The sequence below is a fragment of the Conger conger genome, chromosome 17 (genome assembly GCF_963514075.1).
Source record: "Conger conger chromosome 17, fConCon1.1, whole genome shotgun sequence".
Classification (NCBI taxonomy): domain Eukaryota; kingdom Metazoa; phylum Chordata; class Actinopteri; order Anguilliformes; family Congridae; genus Conger; species Conger conger.
The window spans coordinates 16,007,028-16,030,816 of NC_083776.1; the positions used below are offsets into that span (position 1 = coordinate 16,007,028).

Below are 23,789 nucleotides of genomic sequence, written 5' to 3' on the forward strand. Positions count from 1 at the left end.
AGCTTCCAACACTTTTCTAATATTTCTTCCCAAGCATTGCGTCTAACAGTTCATCTGGCACCTCACAAGTACACTCATCTAATGGACCCAATATGTGCTGCAGAGAAACATAATAGTCTTTTGATATTGTAATGCTGTTAAGTTAGATGATTGATACAATTTTAAATGTAAATTGTTTTATTTTTGGCTTGGCTCTTGAAAACAACATCCAGACACAATTCCTGGTCAAAAACAATACGACTACATTTTTATTTTGAGTTTACAAACTTTGTTATTTTTCCTTGCATAAATAAACTGAAACTAAATCGAATTGCAAAAAAATGTGACAATGCAGATGAATTATGGGTGCATTGCAAAACTTTGTTACCTGAGTGCAATAGTGTGAATAGTGAGAATTAAGGCTCAACAAATTGTTTCTGTATTGACCTCAATTATCGCAGTCATCATATTAATTAAAGTGTTTACGCTCTCTGAACTACCAATCAGCTAACAGGTCTATTAGATGATATGCTGGAAAATAAGATTATTTGAACAAAGGTAGTTTCCAATTTCATTGTTCATTGTGTTTTGTGTTCCGAAATTTCTCTGTTATCAATGGCAGAAAAAAGTATATTCTTTGGCCAACTACTTGGTTAGGAAGTCTGTATTTGGAATACTGTTACATCGTATTCCTAATTTTATAATTATCGGGTACTGGATAAATTGCTTTTATAGAACACACTCAAAATTAATTTGCCTCCATTTTGTTGACACAGATCATCAAAGGAAATTTGGTGAAGACTACGGGTCCTGCCAGGCTGGAATGTCAAATTTTCTGACAGAGGTACTTAAAGCCTTTTCTCTATGGGTTGGTACTGGTTCGCTGTTGTGCTGTTAAAAAAGCAGGGGTGTCAAACTCCTAGAGGGCTGCTTTCTCTGCTAGGTTTCCTTTCAGTCAGCAGCCATTTTAGGCCTTGGAAACAACGTGTGCAAACTGGCCAATCAGTGATTGTGTTAAATCGAGCACTAAACTGCAGGAAGAAATCAATAAGCAGCAGACCTGCAAGATGTGACTTCTATACCCCTGGCTGAAAGGACATTGTCACCAGTTTTGTTAAATGCATAATGTTGTTACTTATGCTTTTTAGAATAATATATTCCACATTTATCTTGATTAATCTTAATAAGCTTGTATATCAGACCTTTTTACAGTTCCGTCATCGTGGGCAAAATCATTCTTTGGCACAGTACCCCAATTCCCGTCAAACCAACATCTCATCAACATCGTAGACAAAGAATAACTGTGGGAACTTCAGTTTTGGTTGAAGTCTTTCTTTCATGTAGAAATGGCTGCATCTACAGTGGTCTTAACACTAATGCTCGTGTTTCACAGGACTTGATTGTGATGGGGGCTCCAGGTACCTCCTACTGGACCGGGTCGGTTTTGGTCTACAACACGTCCAGCAACATGCTGTCTGCCTACGTGGATGATGGCACCACTGTGGTCTATGGAAGCTATCTCGGTAACTTTGTTCAACCTCCATTTAACCGGCTGTGATAGTCCACTGTTTACTGACCCGTGTAAAGCAAAGAGGAATATAGTCTGCAGAACGGTTTCTAGCTCTTAGTCCAGTGTTTGTCATGGTTTTGTGTGGCCCTCACAGTGCGGCAAGTTCAGACGTGGCTGAGAGGTTGGCAAGGAAAATTAATGTGTGACAGACTCTTGATGGCCTGTTTGAACAGGAAGCTGATTGTCATGCGGGCACTGTTGCTCAAGGTTTGTGTGTGTGTGTGTGTGTGTGTGTGTGTGTGTGTGTAATAGCAATCTGTTCTCAAACCATAAAGAACACAATGTTTCCTCTGAAAAACATGAGACTGGGAAGGACATAATTCTGCCTTCTTCCTGAGCACATGCCTCCATGTCTGAAAGCCACGCATGTAAACAATGGCTTTAATCATGAGTCAGTCTGCTGGGCCTAGTTTAGCGGTGTGAGCGGTAATGACTACAATCGGCTCAATAACAGCAGCCTTTGTGTGTGAAGCATGTGAGGAGTGCATATGGGGCTCTGCCTGGGGCCTACCACTGTCGCTGTTGTTTTGGTCTCTGCAGGCGCTACCTGGGGCTAAACACTGTCAGTCTTGTTTTGGTCTTTGCAGGGTACTCTGTGCATTATGGGGCCTAACACCGTCAGTGTTGTTTTGGTCTCTGCAGGGCACTCTGTGTGCATGATGGGGTCTAACACCGTCAGTGTTGTTTTGGTCTCTGCAGGGCACTCTGTGTGCATGATGGGGTCTAACACCGTCAGTGTTGTTTTCTCTCTGCAGGGCACTCTGTGTGCATGATGGGGTCTAACACCGTCAGTGTTGTTTTCTCTCTGCAGGGTACTCTGTGAGTGCGGGCCAGTTCAGTCACCCGGGCAACACCGAGGTGGTGGGCGGGGCCCCCCAGCATGGGCAGACTGGTAAAGTAAGAGTTAATTCTGCTTCCTTTTCTCACTGTCCTAACAGCTCAAAGACACTGGCCTGGGATCAATCAACATCACCCATCTGCTTTGACTTGCAAATAAATGCGACTACATTAATAGGCTCTTAACCCTGGAGCAATGCCGGGTTAAGAGCCTTGCTCAAGGGGCCAACAGCTCTCAGGATCTTATCGTGGCTACACTGGGGCTTGAGCCACCAATCTTCCAGGTCCCAGTCATGTATCAGCTATTTTTTCCCTTAGTGAGTTAATGAACTGGTCCCTAAAGCTGAGATGAACAGAGAGTGAAAGGAAGGGGAAACGTGGACTGAACCCAGGCTGTCGTTGAGAAGGTTGTGGCTGACGGTTTGTGGCTTTGTGTTTTTGGTTGTCTGGAGCGGGGCGATATGGGGAAGGTGGGGACGCGGTATCTGTGGCAGCAGTCGGTTTAAGGAGTCGGGCGTTTCTAGAGGAGCCTGTTTCACACAGGGAGGCCTGGGGGCTTCATACACTGTTATTGCAAGATTGTGTGATACTGTACCACTGCGGTGGCCAGAGGGGATTGCCCTTCACAAAGCGAATATTCATCAGCATTGGCTGGCATGCAGGTCCTGAACATAACTCTGCGCTGGAGGAGTGGTCTCCGCGGGTTGCGTATTATCTTTAATTGGGAGAGAGTAACTTCTCCCCTGCGTCTTCTCCTGTGTGTGCGAACGCTAAGGGCGTGTGTGGCTTCAGTCGTTAACATTAACGGCTGTTTTTAAGTGGCACGAAAAGGATTTCATTACTGGACACGTGACCAGCGTTTGGCCTTCACATGGGCATTTCCCTAAAGGTACGCGGAGGTGCTGCGTACACTAAACTATGATCTGCAAACCTGTATTCCACTCATGATTAGTTTTCTGGCACCATAACTGAAGTGTTGGGGTAGATTAAATCTACTCCTCCACACCTCTCAGTCCCTGTTTATTAAAATGATCAATTTAAATATTATTTACTATGTATAATTTAATTCATTGTTTCCGCACATGTACCTCCATCGAATGACTTGATAAGCCTTTATGATGGTGTACAAGCTATACTGTAGGTCTGAATCAAACACAGTTGGATTTAGTTTGTATCACAAGAAAACGGTTTGGCACCTTCAATAGTTGATAACCGAACAAGCTAAGATGTCTGCCAAGAAAGAAAATACAATAAAATGATTTTCAAAATGAATTAAATTGCTGGTTGAATCGATGGCCTGTTGATCATAATAAGTTCATTCATATATGGTGTTTGAAGTGGATGAACTCTTTGAAGACCTGATAGTAATCAGCTGTGGTAACACTGTGGGAAATTTAGATCCTGTGCTGTTATTTTCTGTAGAGGAGGGTATTAGCCTGCTGCTGTTATATACAGAAATAATGACTGTTACATTAGCAGCCCCCAACTCCATTCAGGTGTGTTTTCGCCTCTGCTCGACCATGGCTAGCGATTGGTCATGGCTTGATTACTCCCAATGGCACAGTGGATTACTGTGTCACATAGGGACAATCAGAATCTCACACAGTAACATATCCTTCAGATCAAATTATGTATACCGTAAATCCTCAAATTGTGTCCGGGGTCTTTTATTTACTTGTGCACAAAGCACAGGCCTTTATTTGGGGCAGGCTTGTATTCTATTGTGAGACATGCGTTTCGTTTGGAGCAGCATACCGGTAGGCTATCAAAAGATTTTCGCTTTGGTTTGGGATTTAATTTACTTTTGGACTGTTTGATTCTATTGCTAAATGTTGGGACTGATGGGTACTGAAATCTGGGGGGTATTTGATGGTTCACTAGTTTTATGTAGTTGAAAGAGTGTCGGGATTTCCACCTGTCTGTTTATTGCGCGCCAAGGAAGCTGCTTTCATTCATTCATTGAACGTGCGCTGTGCTGTAAATACATGGAAACCTTATTGCGTAGCCAAGTGGCCTAAATTGAGTTCATTTTTTTTTTTTCCTGATTTACTTTTTATTAAATGCGTAGGCTGGAATGCCTTGCGGCAACAATTGTTTTTAAATATATACTGCTTCAGCCTTTGGCAAGCTACTTAGAAGGGGGCGGCAACCGACTGGTAGCTTGAGAGCAACGTGTTGGAGACCCATGGTGTAGGACAACAACTTTTCATTGGCAACAGTATTAAACCAACCAACAATATCAAATATTAAGAAGAGCTCTTTTATTTAATTGAGTTAAATCGAAACAATGTCTTCTAGTGCTCATGGACTGATAGCCCTACTGGTAGGCAATATTACCCCGGCTTGTATTTGGGGGCCGGCCTTTATTTGTCCAAATCGGCCACGCCCCCGGCTATTATCCGAGGCCCGGCTTCAAATAGAAGCCCGGACACAATTTGAGGATTTACTGTATCTAATGTCGGGTCTTTGTGGTTTGGGGGAAGCACCATACTCACTGCAGTCAGTCTGTCTGTGAAACTCTGTAAATAGTTCAGATTTCCAGGGTCTTATTAGAGCTCCAAAATATGACCTTTTCCCTCTCTTTTCCAGGCGTACATATTCCAAGTGCAGTCCACGATTCTGAAAATTATCTTCGAGGCCAAGGGTCATAAGGTTAGTACCATAATAATAATGCATAATATAATTTACATATACTGGATGGTATTTTGTACATGTTTATTCCACATGATTTCTGCTTATACTTAATCTTAATTTGCATTGTTGTGTTATAATTATTGCCACTGCTTATATTCTGTATAACTATTGAATGTTATTTTTACTTTTAACTTTTTTAACTGATTTTGTAATTTTATGACTGTAATGCTTTTGATGATAATAATCATGATAATTGTCATGCCAATACACCACAGCAAATTCCTAATACATGTAAATGTATACAGCGAATAAAGTTGATCCTATTGTGTTTCAATAATACTTATATTACCAATGGTGCGGTGCTTCATGGATGTAGTAAAGCCCAGAAGGATGGCACTGTTTTAAATGTAAAGGAGTGCTCTTACTCCCTGTGTCCAGCTTGGCTCTTACTTTGGGGCGACGGTCTGTGCGGTGGACCTGAATTCGGATGGCCTCTCTGACCTGCTGGTGGGGGCTCCCATGTACAGCACCGTGCGGGAAGAGGGCCGAGTGCATGTCTACATAAACCAGGGAGCGGTGAGTCCGGGGGCCTGTTCACTAACTGCCCAGAGTCCTGCTTCACCAACCACCCAGAGTCCTCCTGCACTAACCACCCAGATTCCTGCTTCACTGAACACCCAGAGTCCTGCTTCACTAACCACCCAGGGGTTTTACTAAACCACCCTGAGTCCTGCTCCACTAAACACCCAGAGTCCTGCTTCACTAACCACCCAGGGGTTTTACTAAACCACCCAGAGTCCTGCAACACTAACCACCCTGGGGTTTCCACAAACCACTCAGGGGTTTCACTACCCAGAACTTCAGTAATCTCCCATAGCTGTTTCAAAACATACCTTGAGCTTTTCTTTTGGCAGGGCTATGAAGGGTAGTGAAGGGATCTCCATTACATAGGCCACTTCTGCTTTTTTATTGTTGGCTTGCATGAAGTTTAACTCTCTATTCTCCTTTAAGGAACCTCTGTTCTCCCTCTGTACTCATTCAGTACCTTTCTGCATTATTTTGATTCCGGATATCTGCATAAATTTGAATAAGATAGCACAGTGTACGATTATGTTTGTATTGTCATGTTATGAGCAGTGTAAACAGTCTTGTGTCTCATGATAGATTACCGTTTGAGTGGTTTCCTTAGCCTTAAAAATGTCTGTGATGATTTTTGTTGCATTCATATGATTTACTGGAGCTTAGACTGAAATCATGAGCAAATGGCACATTATCAAGCAATTCCAGCCCAAATGTGTTTGAATGGATCGGATCTTAGAATATCTGTCAATAATATCAGTTTGTTTGGTCTGTGGTGAACAGGAGAGTCCTGCAAGATGGGAAACTTTCATTGTTACCCTCATAATGATGTGTGTGTCTTTTTCCAGGCTAATATGAAGGAAGAGGAATTTCAGTTAGTCGGAAGTGACTCGTACGCTGCTCGGTTTGGAGAAACCATAACCAATCTGGGAGACATTGATGATGACGGGTATCCAGGTTAGTTTACCCTCCGCTGTCCTTTCTGTTTGATATGAATGATAGGATTAAACAGCCCTTCACACTCTAGACCTGATTATAGAGAATAGTGCATTCTGTTGTGTCTATGGGACTAGTTATAAATCAAGCACAGAAATTAACGGACATGTGATCAAGTGCGTCCCAAACTCAAGTACAGAACCTGGCGAGTACCTATCGGATTCACCGGAAGCTCTCTTGTTCTACAATTAAAATTGGAGCCTGCTTCGGAGCGCACTTTCAGTTCCTTGTTCATTGTTTTCAGAGCCCTGAGCAAGGAAGACATTTTAAATATGTAATCAGCTAAAAAGGAATGTAAGCTATCTAGCTAAAAATACAATGCTGCAGGTAATGTGACTCCAGTGTGTCCCTGTAGCTGTGAGTGACAGTTAGTCCTGTGTGTTCCTGTAGCTGTGAGTGACAGTTACTCCAGTGTGTCCCTGTAACTGTGAGTGCGTTACTCCACTGTGTCCCTGTAGCTGTGAGTGACAGTTACTCCAGTCTGTCCCTGTAGCTGTGAGTGACAGTTACTCCAGTGCGTCCGTGTAACCTGGTAACCGTGAGTGACGGTTGAATGTTGCAGATGTTGCCGTGGCAGCGCCTCAGGAGGAAGACCTGCGTGGAGCTGTTTATATTTACAACGGGAGGAAAAGCAGTATCGCCCAGTCCTTCTCTCAAGTATGTACCCAGCTAGAGCTGACTGTGTGGGCCTGGGTTTGAGACTGTGCTGATAAAACTGACTGCAGACCTGGGTTTGAGACTGTGCTGTTAAAACTGACTGCAGACCTGGGTTTGAGACTATGCTATTAAGACTGACTGCAGATCTGGGTTTGAGACTGTGCTATTAAGACTGACTGCAGACCTGGGTTTGAGACTGTGCTGTTAAGACTGACTGCAGACCTGGGTTTGAGACTGTGCTGTTAAAACTGACTGCAGACCTAGGGTTGAGACTGCTATTAAGACTGACTGCAGACCTGGGTTTGAGACTGTGCTGTTAAAACCGACTGCAGACCTGGGTTTGAGACTGTGCTGTTAGAGCTGAGTGCAGACCTGTGTTTGAGACTGGGCCTGTCTCATCCCACCACTGGCTGACACTGTCCTATTGTCCCTCACACCCCCGCTCCCCGCCACCTCGGGAGACATGGGCAGACAACCGGAAAGGAAGCGCCCAGATTAATCACTGCTATTTCCTCTAGCTGCTGTTCGCCACGCTTGTGTGGGGTCATTAAATCTCATCATTTTCACTGTAACGAGTGCTCGACCGCCATATTAAACTCTGGGAGAGAAAGACCTTCCTTTGATAATATAAATAGACTGGCTCCAATAATGACATCATTAGGTTAACTGCTTCCAGAAAGCTTGCATTTGTGTTGTCGTCTCTCTGTGCCAGTAGAACGGATGGAGGAGAAATGTTCCCCTGTTCATCTCTGTCCCTGACCCTGCCTCTTTCCCCTCAGCGAATCACTGGAGCTGTACTGGGCAATGCCTTTATGATGTTTGGCCAATCGGTGTCTGGGGGGATCGATGTCGATAGCAACGGTTACCCAGGTAACACACTATGCTTTGATTTAGGTTCTTAAACTCATAAAAATGAACAAACTGAACCACAGTATATATATTATGTTTAATGAGGGGGCACAGGTGATTAAATCAAAAGTTAAGTATTTATCAAAAGGTAAGTAATTTTTATGAAGAATACTTGCTACTGAGTTGAATGCAGAACAAGCATTGTCTTAACTTTTGACAATCTTTTGCTTGCTAGTTTGAATAAAGCTAAGATACTAAGATAAGCATAGTAACTACATGGGGTTAGCAGCTATTGAATGGCATGGTATTAGCCAACAGTGACGTGGACCGTCTATCTGGCTATAAAGCCAGGGAAAAGGAACATATATAACATTTAGCAAGGGTACTGCAAGTGCTGCTTAATCACATTAAAAAACAGGAATTTATTTTTCATTATTATTCATGTATACAAGCAGTGGTTTCATGTTTAACTCGAGACTAATCTCACATTATTCGAGTGGTTTTCCCATTGGCTTGTACATACCTTAAGTTGTTAGGACATGGAAATTCTCACAGAGGGGAAAGTATGAAATGAATGCTAGTGAATTTAGTCTTTTCATGGTTTCCCAAAGTTGGGAGAGGGGGTGTGTGTCCCCCGGGATCTACATCTATTCTCCTACGTAATAACACGTTCAACCTTGTGTGTGTTCACAGATGTAGCGGTGGGAGCATTGCTGTCTGACTCAGCTGTTATACTGAGGTAAGAGCAGCTCTTTATCTCTCCTTCCACAAGTGCAGAAAAACAATCTCAACAGACATCTCTGAGTTTCATGACAGTTGATGGTGGTTTATGGCGGTTGATGGTGGTTGATGGTGTTGCATGGTGGATGATGCTGGTTGATGGTGGTTGATGTTGGTTTATGCTGGTTGATGGTGGGTTATTGTGGTTAACAGCGTTTGATGGCGGTTAATGAAGGTTGATGGCAGTTGATGGTGGTTGAGGGTGGTTAATGGTATTTGATGGGGGTGGTGCTCTTTCTTCTCTCTCTCTGACAGGACACGGCCAGTGGTGATTGTGGAGGCCTTCATGCTCCTCCCCCCCAGTGTAAATCGAAGCGAACCGCTCTGCTCCGACTCCGGCCAGCCTGCCATCTGCATCAACGCCAGCCTCTGCGTCCGAGTGCGTGGGAGACGCCTATCCGGCCACATCGGTGAGAAACAGCACCTCCTTCAGGACTGGAGTTAAACCTGCAGACACTCTGGCCCTCCAGGACTGGAGTTAAACCAGCAGACACTGCAGCCCTCCAGGACTGGGGTTAAACCTGCAGACACTGCAGCCCTCCAGGACTGGAGTTAAACCTGCAGACACTGCAGCCCTCCAGGACTGGAGTTAAACCTACAGACACTGCACCTCCTCCAGGACTGGAGTTAAACCTGCTGATACAGCACCTCCTCCAGGACTGGAGTTAAACCTGCTGATACAGCACCTCCTCCAGGACTGGAATTAAACCAGCAGACACAGTGCCCCCTGCAGAGCTGAATTTAGACCAGCAGGCACAGCTGGTTTAGGGTTTAGGGCAGGAGTAGTAGGATAGTGGCGAGATGGTGGTTGGAGCCTGACCGTGCCTCTCTTCTGGTTTCGGCAGGGCTGCTGTACAACCTGACCGTGGACGTACGCCGAAAGGAGGGCTTCCCGCCACGTTTCTCCTTCACCGGGAACGGGACGTCCAACACCACAACAGGGAGAATCAAAGCCAAACACGAGCAGCTCACCTGTGCCGCCCACCAGGTCTACATGAGGGTGAGTCACCAGGGACCTGCCGATGCAATGGACTGAATTATGTGATGTGTAAGCTGATTGGCGGGGATTTGGGTGATGTGTTAGCTCATTGGCCAGGATTTGGGTGATGTGCAAGCTTATTGGCTGGGATTTGGTTGATGTTTTAGCTCTCTTTGTTGCTGTTTGTACTTTTCTTTCTTTTTTTCAATCTCCCTCATGGCCAAAGTCCAGCAAAGAGTTCTGTAGTTAGTGACCCCCCATCTGTACATCCCTACATTGGTGAGAGAAAAGTGTACAGGATGGAAATTTGCTTTCGCTTTGCTTTTCTTAAGATTCTGTTGGTTGTGTTGGTTGAGCGTGGCATTAGTGCACAGTATGATATTTTCATGTGCTCTGGCTTTTGGTGTTGTTCAAATGAAAAGTATTCATACACACTGGCTCTGTAGATCACTTTAATTATTCAACAATCGTATTTCTGAGAAGCTGATTGTGATCCAGTTGTTTAAATCAGTTGTTGATTGGGGGGTTTGTTCCAGAGGGGTATTGGTATGTCTGCTTTGAGGCCGGAGGGGGGCAGTCAGAGCTGGTAGCATAGACTGAGCCAAAGGACTGCAGTGCTAGCCAGAGACACACAGCCACACGGATCCAATGTCACGCTTCCCTCACCCCCAACATCCAACTTGATTAAACAGTGGCCGTGTGACAGCATGGGCAGTCAGATGACCTGCACTCTTACTACATACTCGAGTTAAGCTTGTGAAAGTATGATGTGTGGAAGTGTGGGAAAGGCCATGAAAGTAAACAAGTGTGTGGGAGTGCATGAAAGTGAATTAATGTGTGTGAAAGTCCGGTGTGTGATGTGTGTGAAATGCAGCGTGTGAAAGCATATGAAAGGCCATGCAAGTACTCAAGTCTGTGGAAGTGTGTGAAAATGTATCACAGTTTTTTTTTTACAATTGCTAACAAGTTAGTTTATTGTTAGTTTATTGTTCATACAATTCTGCACCAACATGCAGCTTGGCATTTCATTTCATGCCCAAAATCCACCAAAGCCACAAATTGTGAAAAAACTGTGTGTGCTAGCGTGTGAAAGTGTATTCATGTGTGTGAAAGTGTGGTGTTAATGTGTGTGACAATGTGCGAATGCTTACAAATGCAAAACTGAGAAACACCAGAAAAGTACCTGAGCAGCTTACCAGCTGCGTGCACCTGATTTGAGCTAATGTTAGCAAGCATTCAGCTGTGGATTTATCTTCTCTCCGCAGAAGGATGTGCGAGATATCTTCACCCCAATTTACTTTGAGGCGACCTATGAGCTGGGCGAGCACAATGTCATTCGGTCTAAGAACTTCCCGCCTCTGAAGCCGATTCTGCAACAGCGAGAGGGACGGAGCAACACCGTGCTCAACAAGGTGCGTCTTACCGCGTCCGCAAACCACGTGCCTTCATCAGGGAACTTCAGCACTCTGCACAGCATGTGGAAGACACCCCCCCCACACACACACACACACACATTGCACATTTTCATTATTGAATTTTGTTTTTAAATAATCATTTTCTGTTCACCCGCAGACAGAGTTTGCACGACACTGTGCCTGGCCCAACTGTTCGTCCAACCTGCAGCTGTCTGCTAGACTGGTTTTACCACAGTAAGTGCAAAATTGTCCATGTGTAACTCTGAATTTGTCAGTTTTTGTTGTTGGAGGGTTGATCCTGGGTTCATTTTATACTGAGAAACATGTGCGCACACGCACACACACCAGAGTGTTCCACAAAAATGTAAGTAGTAGGCCAAAGAGAAAAGGTAGCCGGCCAGGGGGGTTCAGATGATGTAGCTAAAATATCATAGAGTTTCATGTATGCCACCTTTTATGGCTTAGATTGGCTCCATTTTTAGAAAGACCGCGATTGGTGGTCGATACATGTCCCCTGTGCTGGTGCTAGCAGAGCGACATCTGACCTATTTCACATCCGACCAAAAAATTACAAAAGTAGGCTAATGAAAAAAATGACATCCGGAGGATAACATGGAAATAACATGGGAACACCAGCGACAAGCGAAGGAAAATAAACTAGAACATGACACCACTGTATTTTGAATAAGATAATAATTAATAATAATTAATCCCACCAATCTTCATCATCTTATTAGTCTTACAATAACAACAATGTTATTATTATTGTTAATGTAAATACATGTTTACAGATCATCGGTTTGAATAGGCAGCAGTACAAAAATGTGGTCTTCAAAGTCCCATTCAGCTGGCAAATTTGAGTAAAGGATTCATTAATGTGCTACACCCCTGTGTCTGTGTGTCTGTTAACAAGTGAGTTGGCCACTATAATTATCTATAAATTAAGGTTCTGGAACCTCCCCCATTTGTGTCCCTAATCAAACCTATGCCCTTGGACCTCTTTCCAGTCCATGTCAAGAGACACCACTGCTCTACCAAGCTCTTTCGGGGACGGGGGGCTGATGTCGGGTCAATTTGAACTGATTTGTTTTGTAGGGCATGGGCTTCTTCCTCCTCTATCTCTGGTCTTCATGGAGGCTCTCTGTGAGGCTGGCATTGGTGCTCTCTGTGGGCCTGTCTGTAAGACTGACTGGGGCCTGACTGGCTCTGGTCTGGAGGCAGATTGACCCCCCTACAAAACCAAATACCATTCCAATATGATATTTCATCATTCATATTCTTCACGTTAATTTAGGACACAAACGGAATCACTCATACAGTGGTTTCTCCTGTTCGCTTATAGCCTAAAAAGCGAAGGGGCTTCACAACGTCGATCGCCTTCGCTTTTACCTTCGTCAAGCCGTTCAGTTTGTGACGGCTAATGAATTGAATTGAATTTCAATTTCATAAAATAGTAACGTTAGATAAGGTTTATATTAATGTTAACTCCTCCGTTTTACAATTGCCTAACTTCTCCTTTCTATGCTAGACAAATATAGAATATATATCACTAATGTTAAGAGTGACTGACATTCACCCCTGAATTCTCATACGTTATTGACAGATTTCCGAGTCCACAAAATTGGATCTTAAGAATTAAATAATTGATCTAGGATATCTATATCTTACACTTAACGTTAGGTAAGTGATCTATAACTGTTTTCTTTACGAAGCCCGTCATTGTTTGCTGTCCAGTTCCGGGATCTTCCTTCCTTTTTTGGAAGTCGCTGTCCACTCTAAGCCTGTGTGGGAAATTGTGAAATTGACGTTTTGTTGCAAATGGTGCCCGGAAGGCAAAATTCCTATTAATATCAATGTTAATTGAGATCACATTACATGAAGTCAGCAAACTGTTCCAAGAATGTGTCAGAGTAGCCAATTGTAAAGTTAGCTAGCCATTAGGCTATGAAATGGAATACGATATAGGATATTAGGCCGACTAGAAAACCTAGTGTAGCCTATAATATGGTTTATTTATTCTTCTAATGTTACAACTATTTTATTGTTGAGGGTAGTTTGCTAACCGGGTAAACGCTGATAGAACTTAATGTGTTAACTAGCTAGCTAATATGTGAAATAGCCTACAGAAAATACAACAGACTCACCGCTGATTGTGATTAGGTGACTACGTTACATAGCGTTCGCAGAGAAAACTACGAGCTGTCAGCGCAGAGCTGCAGTAGGCACTTCCCTCTTACCCAAGAGAGCACATAAATTAATGTTACATTGATACATGAAGCTAGCGCTTGTGACAAAGCAGCGAACAATATTATTTGGCTACTGATTTTATAATTACAGATACCATTATATATATTTAAAGATATAATTATGTTTCATAGAGTAGCTACACATGAATAGTCTGCCATTTAGCTGGCAGCCGGGGTTTAGGGAACACTCTGCACACACACTGTTTCCTGTTCTCATAATGTTAATCTGATTTCTTAAAATTAAAGTTTGGCACCTTTCTGATGTGGTTTCCTTTCTCAAAACTTGTCTTGTTTGTCAAGTACAAGCTGTCTCAACCACAGAGGTACAGCCTTCATCACCTGTGTTAATCATGTTGAACAGACAAACAATGTTGCTTGTGCTGGTTGCCTCCAAGGAGCTTTGTACTGAGGTACAGAATCCCGGAGCCCTGAAGTTCAGAAATGGGCCAAAGCGTGTGAACAGGAGGCACTCAGCAAAAGAAGGAAATGAAAGGCAAAATCACGTGTCTTAAAATGGATAATTTTACACACAGGCAGTTGAGTAGTACCGTTCTCAGAAAGCATGAGCTTTCAGGTCATTAGCACAGGAAATGTTTTGTGATTCTTTAGCAGAGTTGTGTCGAAGGGAAATGTGCCTGAACATGGTAAAAGGGGTATCATTGAAATTTTGTTTTTACACTTGATGAGCTACAAAATCAGGTAGAGAGGTAGCGATTGAATCCACCAGACTAATCAAAAAAAGCCAACTGTGCAGTTACTTCTGATCCCCTAAAATGGAGGGACTATGTATAAAAAGATGTCATTTCTACAGCGATTACCTGATAAGGATGTTAATACCCTCAAATTAAAGGTGACAGTCTGAATTATAACCTTGTTATTGATTGCTTCATTTTATGTCCAATGTGCTGTATTACCGAGCCAAAAGAACATAAATTGTACCACTGTCCAAATACTGCACTGTACACAAAGGGAAAATGTATGAGGGCATATTAGAGGAACATTGAGAAAAACACTAAAGTAAATGTGTGCAAGACCTCTAGAGGAGTCATGTAACACTCCAAGAAGCTGAGCTTAGAACCAACAGGCTGGTAAGTCCCTCATTGCCATGGAAACACAACCAGCACACGGGCCAACTTTCCTGAACCACCTGAAACCCGCGTTAATCTCCTGAGCTGACAGCTCAGTGAGGTTTTAGTTCCTCTAATAATCTTGTGTGATACACTATACCATTTTCATCTTTGAGCAGCTTTTGGGGACTCCCATTTCCCTGGATGCCTGATGTTTTGCATGTGCATTCTGGGAAACAGTGACCTGTTGGTTTCACTGGTGCTTCCAAAGGGACCTGAATAGGGCTGAGTTTCATGTGTGACACATTTAACGTGTAGAAACATTCTGCCAGAGGAGTGATACGGTGCAGTTATACCATCAGATAACAGATGTATGGATGGATCACGTTATGATAAACCCTCTTTCGTGCAGGACCCACAGAAACCTGTCCTACTTCGCGCTGGGGAATGGGAAGACCATCATGCTCAACGTGACCCTGGTCAATGCGGGGGATGATGCCTTTCTGCCTGTGATACACCTGCGTTACCCCAGCAACCTCTACTTCATTAAAGTGCTGAATGCAGTAAGAACCTCACTGCTCCTCCCTACAAAGTGTGTGCGCGTGTGTATCTGTATGTGTGTGTGCCTGTCTGTGTGCGTGTGTGTGCCTGTCTGTCTGTCTCTGTGTGTGAGTCTGTGTCATGTGCACAATCTCTGGAACCAAGCGCAGACACAGAACTGGCAGAAAATAGTTTTTTCTTTTATTTTCAAAGACAGACAGGCAGGCTGCTGGAGTCTGTAGCTCAGGGAAGGGGTGAGTGCTGGTGTCTGTAGCTCAGAGAAGGGGTGAGTGCTGGTGTCTGTAGCTCAGAGAAGGGGTGAGTGCTGGTGTCAGTAGCTCAGAGAAGGGGTGAGTGCTGGTGTCAGTCGCTCAGCGATGGGGTGAGTGCTGGTGTTTGTAGCTCAGGGAAGGGGTGAGTGCTGGTGTCTAGCTCAGGGAAGGGGTGAGTGCTGGTGTCTGTAGCTCAGAGAAGGGGTGAGTGCTGGTGTCTGTAGCTCAGAGAAGGGGTGAGTGCTGGTGTCAGTCGCTCAGGGAAGGGGTGAGTGCTGGTGTCTGTAGCTCAGAGAAGGGGTGAGTGCTGGTGTCTGTTGCTCAGGGAAGGGGTGAGTGCTGGTGTCAGTAGCTCAGAGAAGGGGTGAGTGCTGGTGTCAGTCGCTCAGCGATGGGGTGAGTGCTGGTGTTTGTAGCTCAGAGAAGGGGTGAGTGCTGGTGTCTGTAGCTCAGAGAAGGGGAGAGTGCTGGTGTCAGTCGCTCAGCGATGGGGTGAGTGCTGGTAGCTAACCCTAACCCTGAGTTCTCCGTTGTTCTCCAGGAGGAACGGCATGTCACGTGCAGAGCAGCAGAGGAGGAGAACGTTCCGGTCGGGATGGACTGCAGTGTGGGGAGTCTGTACATGAGCAGCATGGACAAAGTACGGGCAGCCTTTCACTCACAATTTACTGCTCAAAAATAAACGCTTTCATACTGTCTTCATAATACATCTGTCTGTAATAAACTCCTCAACCTTTTCCAAACATATTCAGAAACCGGCCAGATGCTAGAACATTGTGGTCACCCTGCTTGACCTCTCAATCTCTCTCCCTCTCTCTCTCTCTCTCCCTCTCTCTCAATTCAATTCCAAACACTTTATTGGCATGACAAATCAGTACATTTGTATTGCCAAGGCTTGTTGGAGGAACAACAACAAACAAAAAACTCAACAACAATTTTTTGATTTTTCTCAATAATTGTACATTTGAATATATTAACAATAACACAATCCCCCCGTCTCTCTCTCCCCTCCTCCCTCTCTCTGTCCCTCTCCCCTCCTCTCCCTCTCTCTCAGCTGAAAATGAGCTTCCTGATGGATGTGAACCACAGCAGTAACGCAGGGGACCTGAACATGACGGTTAGCGCTCGCTGGTAAGCGCTCAGGCTGTGTGATTACAGGCCGGTTCAGCAGAGGCCATTAGAATGCGCTGGACCGACCGTCTCATGACTCATATCCTGCTGTCGTTAAAGGGCTTTGAAGGTTACCTGAGAGGGTATGGGCAGTTTAATGGACACTTGTGATATAGACACTGTGTGTTTTAACTTTAGACAAGAGAACAGGTAAAAGCACAGCTCGGTGTGTGTAGTTATTGCATGGAGGGTTAACTGATGCGTCTTTGAAGAGTACAATTGTGCTGTTGATGTAAATTCAGACCGTTTTCTTATTCCTAAAATAAATGGCTCATATTTTACCTTTCTTAGTGACAACTACGAAAAGGAAGACTTTCTCCATGACAACTTTGCCCAGCTAACGTTACCATTGAGACATGGGATTGGTCTGAATGTTCATGGGTGAGTAATTAGTCCTTCGGTAACTCATTACTTTAGCCAGTAATCTGGATTGCATGATGAAAGGTGACTCTTAGGATGAAATCTTGGTGAATGAAACAGAATAACAAGCACTGTTGCAGCTCCCATTTCAGTTAGACTTGTTTGATGGCCGGAATATGGGGTTATATTTATTATATTATTTTTAATATATTATATTCTGCACTAAAATATAGTGTTAATTGAACTCTTAATTGAGTTTTGGGGTACAAAAAGAAGAACAAAAAGTTATCTTTTTGTTCAAAAAGGGTTAAAAAGTGATCTATCAATGTAAAATGTACTTGAAGAGTGGCTAAAACCAGCATGCTGAGGAAATGGAGAGGTTGGTTGATTCTGGGTTTAACCACAGATGCCACCCACTGCTGCGGTCAGGGCCGATGCCCTGGTTCAGATGCACAGTCATTCTAACCCCTGTGGGCTGTAGCAGTGAGTGATGCCTTCTGCAGCTGTGTGGAGGGGGGTGGAGCTATGATATCTGAGTAGGGAGGATACCCCAAAACTGTTCAGTCTTCCTCTGTTCTTTATTATCTTTTTGTTATTCGCTTCTCTCTCCCTCTCTCTCAGTCTCTTTCTCTCTCCATTCATTATTTCTGTTCCTCAGTGTTCATCTTTTTGTCTGTTCTTCGCCTGTAGCTTTGTCTCTCCAACGGCGTTTATTTTTGGAGAGCACGATGACTCTGCCTGCTATACTGAAAGATTCAACTATACCTTCAAGGTAAGTGAGAGCTAGGTAAAGAACGCAGATGATATTCGCATTAGTAACCTGTCTGTCGACCTTTTCACTTAAGTCTGTGTATTTTTATTATGTTACCTGTGTTTGTATAATTTTATTTCCGTTTTTAATGTGCTCTTTACTTACAGGTTTTAAATGCCGGCCCTAGCAGAGCTCTGGACGCAAAAGTTGAAATTGATATTCCAAACTCCTTGGTACCGCATCCTTACCGGTTACATAACATTGTGGAAATACAGGTACGGCAGTAATCGTTTTTTAAACCCGTGTGTGCGTAACAGATCCGGTGACCTTCCAGTGACCCTCCTCTTCCTCTCGTGTTCTGCAGTCCTCCATGGGCTGGTGCTACCCTCCCGACTCAGCCAGAGAGCCCAGCGGTGACTGCTCCGTCCCAAAACCGCGCTTCATCGAAGACCTGGTCTTCTTCTTCTCCAAGACCCTGACCCGACGGATGGTAAATGCTCCCTTTGCACAGTGGGATGTCGTGTTGGCCGGAAGTTTAACTTTAGCCCATTAATGTCCTTAGAATGTACTTAATATATGTACATGATGCCTTTAAGATATGCATACAAAATCTCATCTTTCTACACCAAACAGAATGACTTCTGAGGTCATTGTTAGTCATTTTCCTTGAATCTGGGACAGAGGTGCACAGCACTACGAGAGGGCTCACACACACCTGTGTAAAAACCTGGGTAGGGTTGCTTTTCATAAGTTCTCCCTTAACTTGAAACGTAAAGCTCACACAAGAGGTTTGGTAGCTAGTAAGTTAGTTTACAGCCAGGCAGCTACATGCACCATGTGTCCTGAACACAAAATTTAGATAGTAGGGCATACGCTCTTTGTAAAGTCATGCAAAATGATGAGTCATCCAGTCAGTCAATTCAATGGATATAACCCGTAACCGCAGCAGCCAATATTCCTGCACACCACACTTCTCAATTTCCCCCTAGGCTATAAATGGAGAAACTCTTGCCTCTTCCCACCAAAGGGGTTGCCTGTAATATTTATACTCATATACTCATAACATTGGCACAGATGAGGATTTCAAGCAATTATATAATATATTCAAATCGGTCTTCCATTGAAAAGTTATCAATTGCACCTGGTCAAGGGCCTGCGTAAATATTTAGTTTATACATAGGGTTATGTTCTAGCTACTGTATGTTGTGTGGTGCAACATGCTTTATTTTAGTTGTGTGCTCAACTAAGTTGAAATGTAGTAGCTATTTCCGCTAGTTTAGTTCTTACTTATTCACAGCTGTTGCAACAGGCCTCTGAAGTTAACCCCTGACCTTGGAGTGACATGTGTGTTTGACAGGAATGCTGTGTGGCTCACCCTGCTAAGGCACTGTGCCAGTTACAGGGGTAAAGATGTGATTTGTGTTTGTGTGCTGCAGTACTGTATGAAGGAGGACGGCGAGTGTCTGCACGTGGTGTGTAAGCTGGGAGACCTGGACATCGGGAAGGAGGCCACCATTCACATGGAGGTGGAGCTGAACCCTGCGGTCCTCCAGGTGTCCCCGGTGAGGGTCCCCCATTAGCCTCCACGCCGGAGACCCCCCCCAGCCATCCCATAGTGCACTCCTTTGTCGTGTGTTTGTAAGCAAAGCACACAGATCTTTAAAGCAGGAATTCACCTTGTTCATATTTTCTCCAATGAAGGCTCCATCTAAATTTGCCTTGTTATGTTTCTTCTTTTGTCCAGGGAAGGCAAGGGATTATGGTGATTGAGAGCAGCGCCATAGCAATGCCCAGGGAAGATCCGTATAACCTGTACATCCAGGAGAACCCTTTCACTACGGTAAGTGCCAGTCCCGCTGTGTGGCCGATGGCAGGGTTCACTCATACATTTCTCATACACTATAATGTATCTGTACACTCTCGGTGTAACTGTTTACCATTTTCCACAATCAATTCTACCTCTTTGTCACATTATATTACATCACATCACATTATGTTTTGGGGCAGCATGGTAGAGCACTGGCTAGCACCTCACAGCAAGAAGGCCCGGGTTTGAATCTCGGCTGGGACCTTTCTGGGTGGAGTTTGCATGTCCTCCCTGTGTCCCTGTGGGTTTCCTCCTGGTAATTGGAGAGTCTAAACTGTATAAGTGCAGGTATGAGCGTGTAAATGAATGTAGGTGTGTGTCAATGAGTGTGTAAGTGAATATAGGTGGGTGTGAATGAGCGTGTAAGCTAACCGCACAGTAAGTGCCTCTACATGTTTAAATGTGACCTGCACGTTCTCCACCCTGCAGGTTGATCTGGAAGGCCATTTTAACCAGAAGCCCACGAAAGGGGTGGAGGTGTTTGTGACGGCCGTGAGTCTGGGTCTCGGGGTGCTCATCCTGGCCCTGGTGATCTACTGCCTCTGGATGGTGCGTTTCCGCTCTCTCTCAGTACACTGACACAGACACATCCCAGCTATAAGTGAATTAGGCCTTCTGCATCACAGACATAGCCCCATGTGTGAATAATGGTTCTATGAATAGACTAAAAGTAAGTTTCTGTCAATACAAAACCCATTTGTTAGTGTGACTGTAGTGGCAGCCAGCACTCACAACTTTATCTGTGAGAATGTGGTTTATCGTTTGTGATGGGGTATGAAAAGTTATCCAAAAAGAAGCTGTTATAGCCCAGCTTCTGTGATTGCGCATGTATCTCTACAAAAAACACTAAAACTAGTGTTACATTTAATTCTTGCATGGGTAACAAACCGAGACATCCAAACTGTACTCCGTTTATGACTGGAATCTAGAGACCTGGGGCAGCAATGTTGATGGTGAAATTTCCATTTTATTGGACCAAATGTAATTGGATAGTTGGCTTAGCTGTTTCAGATTAGTTATGTGTATTCAATCACTTCCTTAGTGCAGGTACAAGAAAGCTTTTAGTATCTAGCCTTCATTCTAGGCTTCCTCTATTGCTGATTGTCAACATGAAATGAAAGTAATTGAAATTCAGTTGTGCCAATGAAAGTCAAGGAAGCCATAATGAGGCAAATACATATTTGGGTGTTTAGCATGTTATGTGTCTTGAGCATGTTTAGCATATTTAGCTTGTGTAGTGTGTATCGTATGTTTTGCATGTTTTGCATGTCATGTGTTTGAGAATGTTTTGGGGTTTTTAACTTGTTTTGCATGTTTAGCGGGTTCAGTGTGTTTAGCATGTTTTCTGTGTGCTGTGTGTTTAAGCCCACTCTCTGTCCCTTCGCAGGTGGGCTTCTTTAAGAGGGGGTATAAGATGAAGGAGGAGGCACATAGGGACAGCTGGGACTACGTGCCAAAAAACGAAAGCCTTTCGTAATGGAGTCCACCCGAATCACACCCCCTTCCCCCGCCCCCCACGCTGGAGAGAGCCGCTAACGTCACTCTCACAGCCTCCATGGAAATTCAAGGGACAACATGCCGGCCTGCTGGACCTTGACAAGCTCCCCACAGTCAGAAAATATGACAGCACCAGATATTTATGAGAACATTGGATATTCTAATGTTTTTACGGCTACAAAGCAAGGAGAGGAACTCCTCTCTGATGAGTCGAACTGGTTCTCTGTCAGCAGGACTACGCGCACTTTATCTCTTGAATCGATGTGTTGGATGTTCTTCAGTGCCACTTGATGTTTTAAATCTCAAGGTGAATTTTATTTGAAGAAATACACCAGGAAGTGTTGAAAGTGCATTCTGTATCTAGGAAACATTTGGTATGTAGATGTGAGAGCACATATTTGATTGTGTCTGCTGTAAAATAGTGCACTGCTGATTCCCTGATCACAAATCTGAATTCACTTGTGTATACATGTCTATAAATACATTTGTGAATATATTTATGTACAGCATATATATGTGTATTTATAGGCATCTATATAGAAGTGCATTTTATGTACAGGCCTTCACCTTATTGTTTCTATTGTTGTTTTAATGTTTTCGTTTGGTGCCTCGTGAAAACCGAAGAGGGTTCCGGGTTGAACTGAAAACCGCACTCAGAAAGTAAAACTTGTTTGGTTTCCTGCCTGAGTCAAGTATTTGCTTCCTGTTGCTCTGCGCAGGATTCTTTCAGCCGAGCTTGCACCTATGACACCATATCAGTGCGTTGCACGCTTTTCTTAGAGCCCCGCTGGAGCAGTTGCGGTTTTGCCGCTAACCGAGAGGTCAGGACGGTGATGTCAGAGGTGGAATGGCGCCAGTTGCAAAGCGAGGATGCGGGCGGGGCCTGAGAGCAGCAGGATGTAGCAAATTTTCACACTCCTTCGCAGTCTCCCACGGTTCACCCCGAAAACTAGAGCAAGGCTCCGGTTTACAGGACAACAGCAGAACGAGCAAGACGAACAGCTGCATTTACACGAATGATTCAGCCCGGTGAACTTTAAATGCATTGCAGGGAAACTTTTTTAGTAAACCACACCATGCACTGGATGTATGAGCCATTTTGGTTCCCAGACCCGCAGGTAGCCCCGCCCAGGGGGTGGAGCCAAGGCTGAATGATTGATTGATGGATTGCTATGCCGAGCCCTCAGCAGTCTCTGCAGAGGGGGATTCTGAACACGCTTGCTTCCCTGCTGGTGATAATGTGCTGCCATTTTAGGGTTCTGACACCTGATGAAGATGGTCATCCTTTTGTTTAGTTTTTTTACAAAAAAGCACATTCTACATTGTGTTCAAGAAATTGTTTTATTTTTTGTACGTGTGTTAAAAGCTATTATTTCTGAAAAATAAACTTGTGTGTAAAAAGTTTCTTCCACAGAAATGCGTGAGATTGAATGTAGTTCAAGTAGTAATGTGTCATCTTTCTGCGTAAAGAAATAGCGCTATAGTAAATGGCTACACTATAGATTATTATTATTAGTGTTATTTATGTGAAAAGTGTGGCGTTGTGTGTGCACTTAGTTCATGTTGGTTAGGTGTGAGACAGGAGGCCGGTTAATCACAGCTGCACTGAAATGGAGAATGTTCAGCCTCGGTCCCAGCTGCCGGGGATGAGATATGAAACCGTGTGACTGCAGCATTCAAACAAAGAGTGCCACGTGGCCTAGCTCAACATACTGCTCTTTCCATTAAAACATCACTGAAGCCAAGTCAGGACAGAAATGCACCTGGATGGTGTCTATGCGATCTCCAGAGCGGCTGTTTGTGTGTGCGTGCGAGTCTGTCTGTGTGCCTGTGGCAGTGTGTGTGTCCCTGTGCATTTGTGTTTGTGCGTGTATGTGGGTGCGTGTGTGTGCGTGCGTGTGTGTGTGTGTGTGTGTGTGTGTGGCTATGTGTGTGTGTTTGTGTGTGTGTGTGCATGCAAGTGTGTCTGGCAGTGTGTATGTGTGTGTGTGCTTACATGTGTGTGTGTATGTGTGTGCCATTTTTAATACAACTATATATATTCAGTCGTAATTCAGCTGAGCTATCATGCTCTGTAACAGAACTGAGCCTGCAGTTTCAGTTTCAAGCTGAGGATGGAACCACACTGTTAACCATTATCAGATCTGGGAGATTTCACTCAGACGCATTCAGCCTTCCTGTGACTGGCTTGCTGTCAGGCAGCCAGTCACAGGAAGGCTGAATGTGTCAGAGTGAAATCTCACAGATCTCATAATGGTTAACAGTGTGATTTTTGCTTAATTAAAAGATTAGGCAACTGAGCTACCACTTCAACCATACCCCTTACATCTCCCCTCCAGAACTCCAGCCATACCCTCAAACTAGGTTTTGAAATAGCTGGTAGCTGGTTGACCAGTTCAGACCAGCCTCGGGCTCCACATGGTTTGACCACCTCAAGCTGATGCTTTAGCAGGTAGCTGGTCAGACCAGCTACCAACACCAGGGGGTTGTCCAGCTCAGACAAGCTACCATTACTAGCAGGCTGACCAGCTCAGACAAGCTACCATCACTAGCAGGTTGACCAGCTCAGACAAGCTACCATCACTAGCAGGTTGACCAGCTCTTACCCAGCTAGATCAGCCCATGACCAGCTTGAACAGCTCAATTGTCAAGCTGGCACAGCAGGGTCTCCTCGGGTCTCTGCTGTTCTGAGAGAGCTGCAGGGGAGGCCAGGATGGCTGTCCTCATACCTGCCAGTGTTCGCA

The 23,789-nt window shown here is 44.3% G+C and overlaps 1 protein-coding gene across 1 annotated transcript in view; it reads left to right on the forward strand.

The window, feature by feature from the left end:
- Nucleotides 1-22,449, forward strand: part of LOC133116558 (integrin alpha-4-like) — a 28,876-nt gene extending 6,427 nt beyond the window's left edge. The window contains exons 5-28 of the mRNA XM_061226242.1: nucleotides 756-823; nucleotides 1,373-1,502; nucleotides 2,361-2,446; nucleotides 4,976-5,038; nucleotides 5,459-5,596; nucleotides 6,448-6,556; nucleotides 7,158-7,252; nucleotides 8,032-8,122; nucleotides 8,795-8,840; nucleotides 9,137-9,291; nucleotides 9,727-9,881; nucleotides 11,126-11,272; nucleotides 11,433-11,509; nucleotides 15,001-15,151; nucleotides 15,942-16,040; nucleotides 16,455-16,531; nucleotides 16,862-16,951; nucleotides 17,621-17,702; nucleotides 17,849-17,956; nucleotides 18,046-18,171; nucleotides 19,118-19,243; nucleotides 19,426-19,521; nucleotides 19,978-20,097; nucleotides 20,936-22,449. Coding sequence (XP_061082226.1) covers nucleotides 756-823; nucleotides 1,373-1,502; nucleotides 2,361-2,446; nucleotides 4,976-5,038; nucleotides 5,459-5,596; nucleotides 6,448-6,556; nucleotides 7,158-7,252; nucleotides 8,032-8,122; nucleotides 8,795-8,840; nucleotides 9,137-9,291; nucleotides 9,727-9,881; nucleotides 11,126-11,272; nucleotides 11,433-11,509; nucleotides 15,001-15,151; nucleotides 15,942-16,040; nucleotides 16,455-16,531; nucleotides 16,862-16,951; nucleotides 17,621-17,702; nucleotides 17,849-17,956; nucleotides 18,046-18,171; nucleotides 19,118-19,243; nucleotides 19,426-19,521; nucleotides 19,978-20,097; nucleotides 20,936-21,025 — 2,525 coding nt within the window. The 3' untranslated portion in view covers nucleotides 21,026-22,449. The remainder of the gene's footprint in view (nucleotides 1-755; nucleotides 824-1,372; nucleotides 1,503-2,360; nucleotides 2,447-4,975; nucleotides 5,039-5,458; nucleotides 5,597-6,447; nucleotides 6,557-7,157; nucleotides 7,253-8,031; nucleotides 8,123-8,794; nucleotides 8,841-9,136; nucleotides 9,292-9,726; nucleotides 9,882-11,125; nucleotides 11,273-11,432; nucleotides 11,510-15,000; nucleotides 15,152-15,941; nucleotides 16,041-16,454; nucleotides 16,532-16,861; nucleotides 16,952-17,620; nucleotides 17,703-17,848; nucleotides 17,957-18,045; nucleotides 18,172-19,117; nucleotides 19,244-19,425; nucleotides 19,522-19,977; nucleotides 20,098-20,935) is intronic.
- The last annotated feature ends 1,340 nt before the right edge of the window (nucleotides 22,450-23,789 follow it).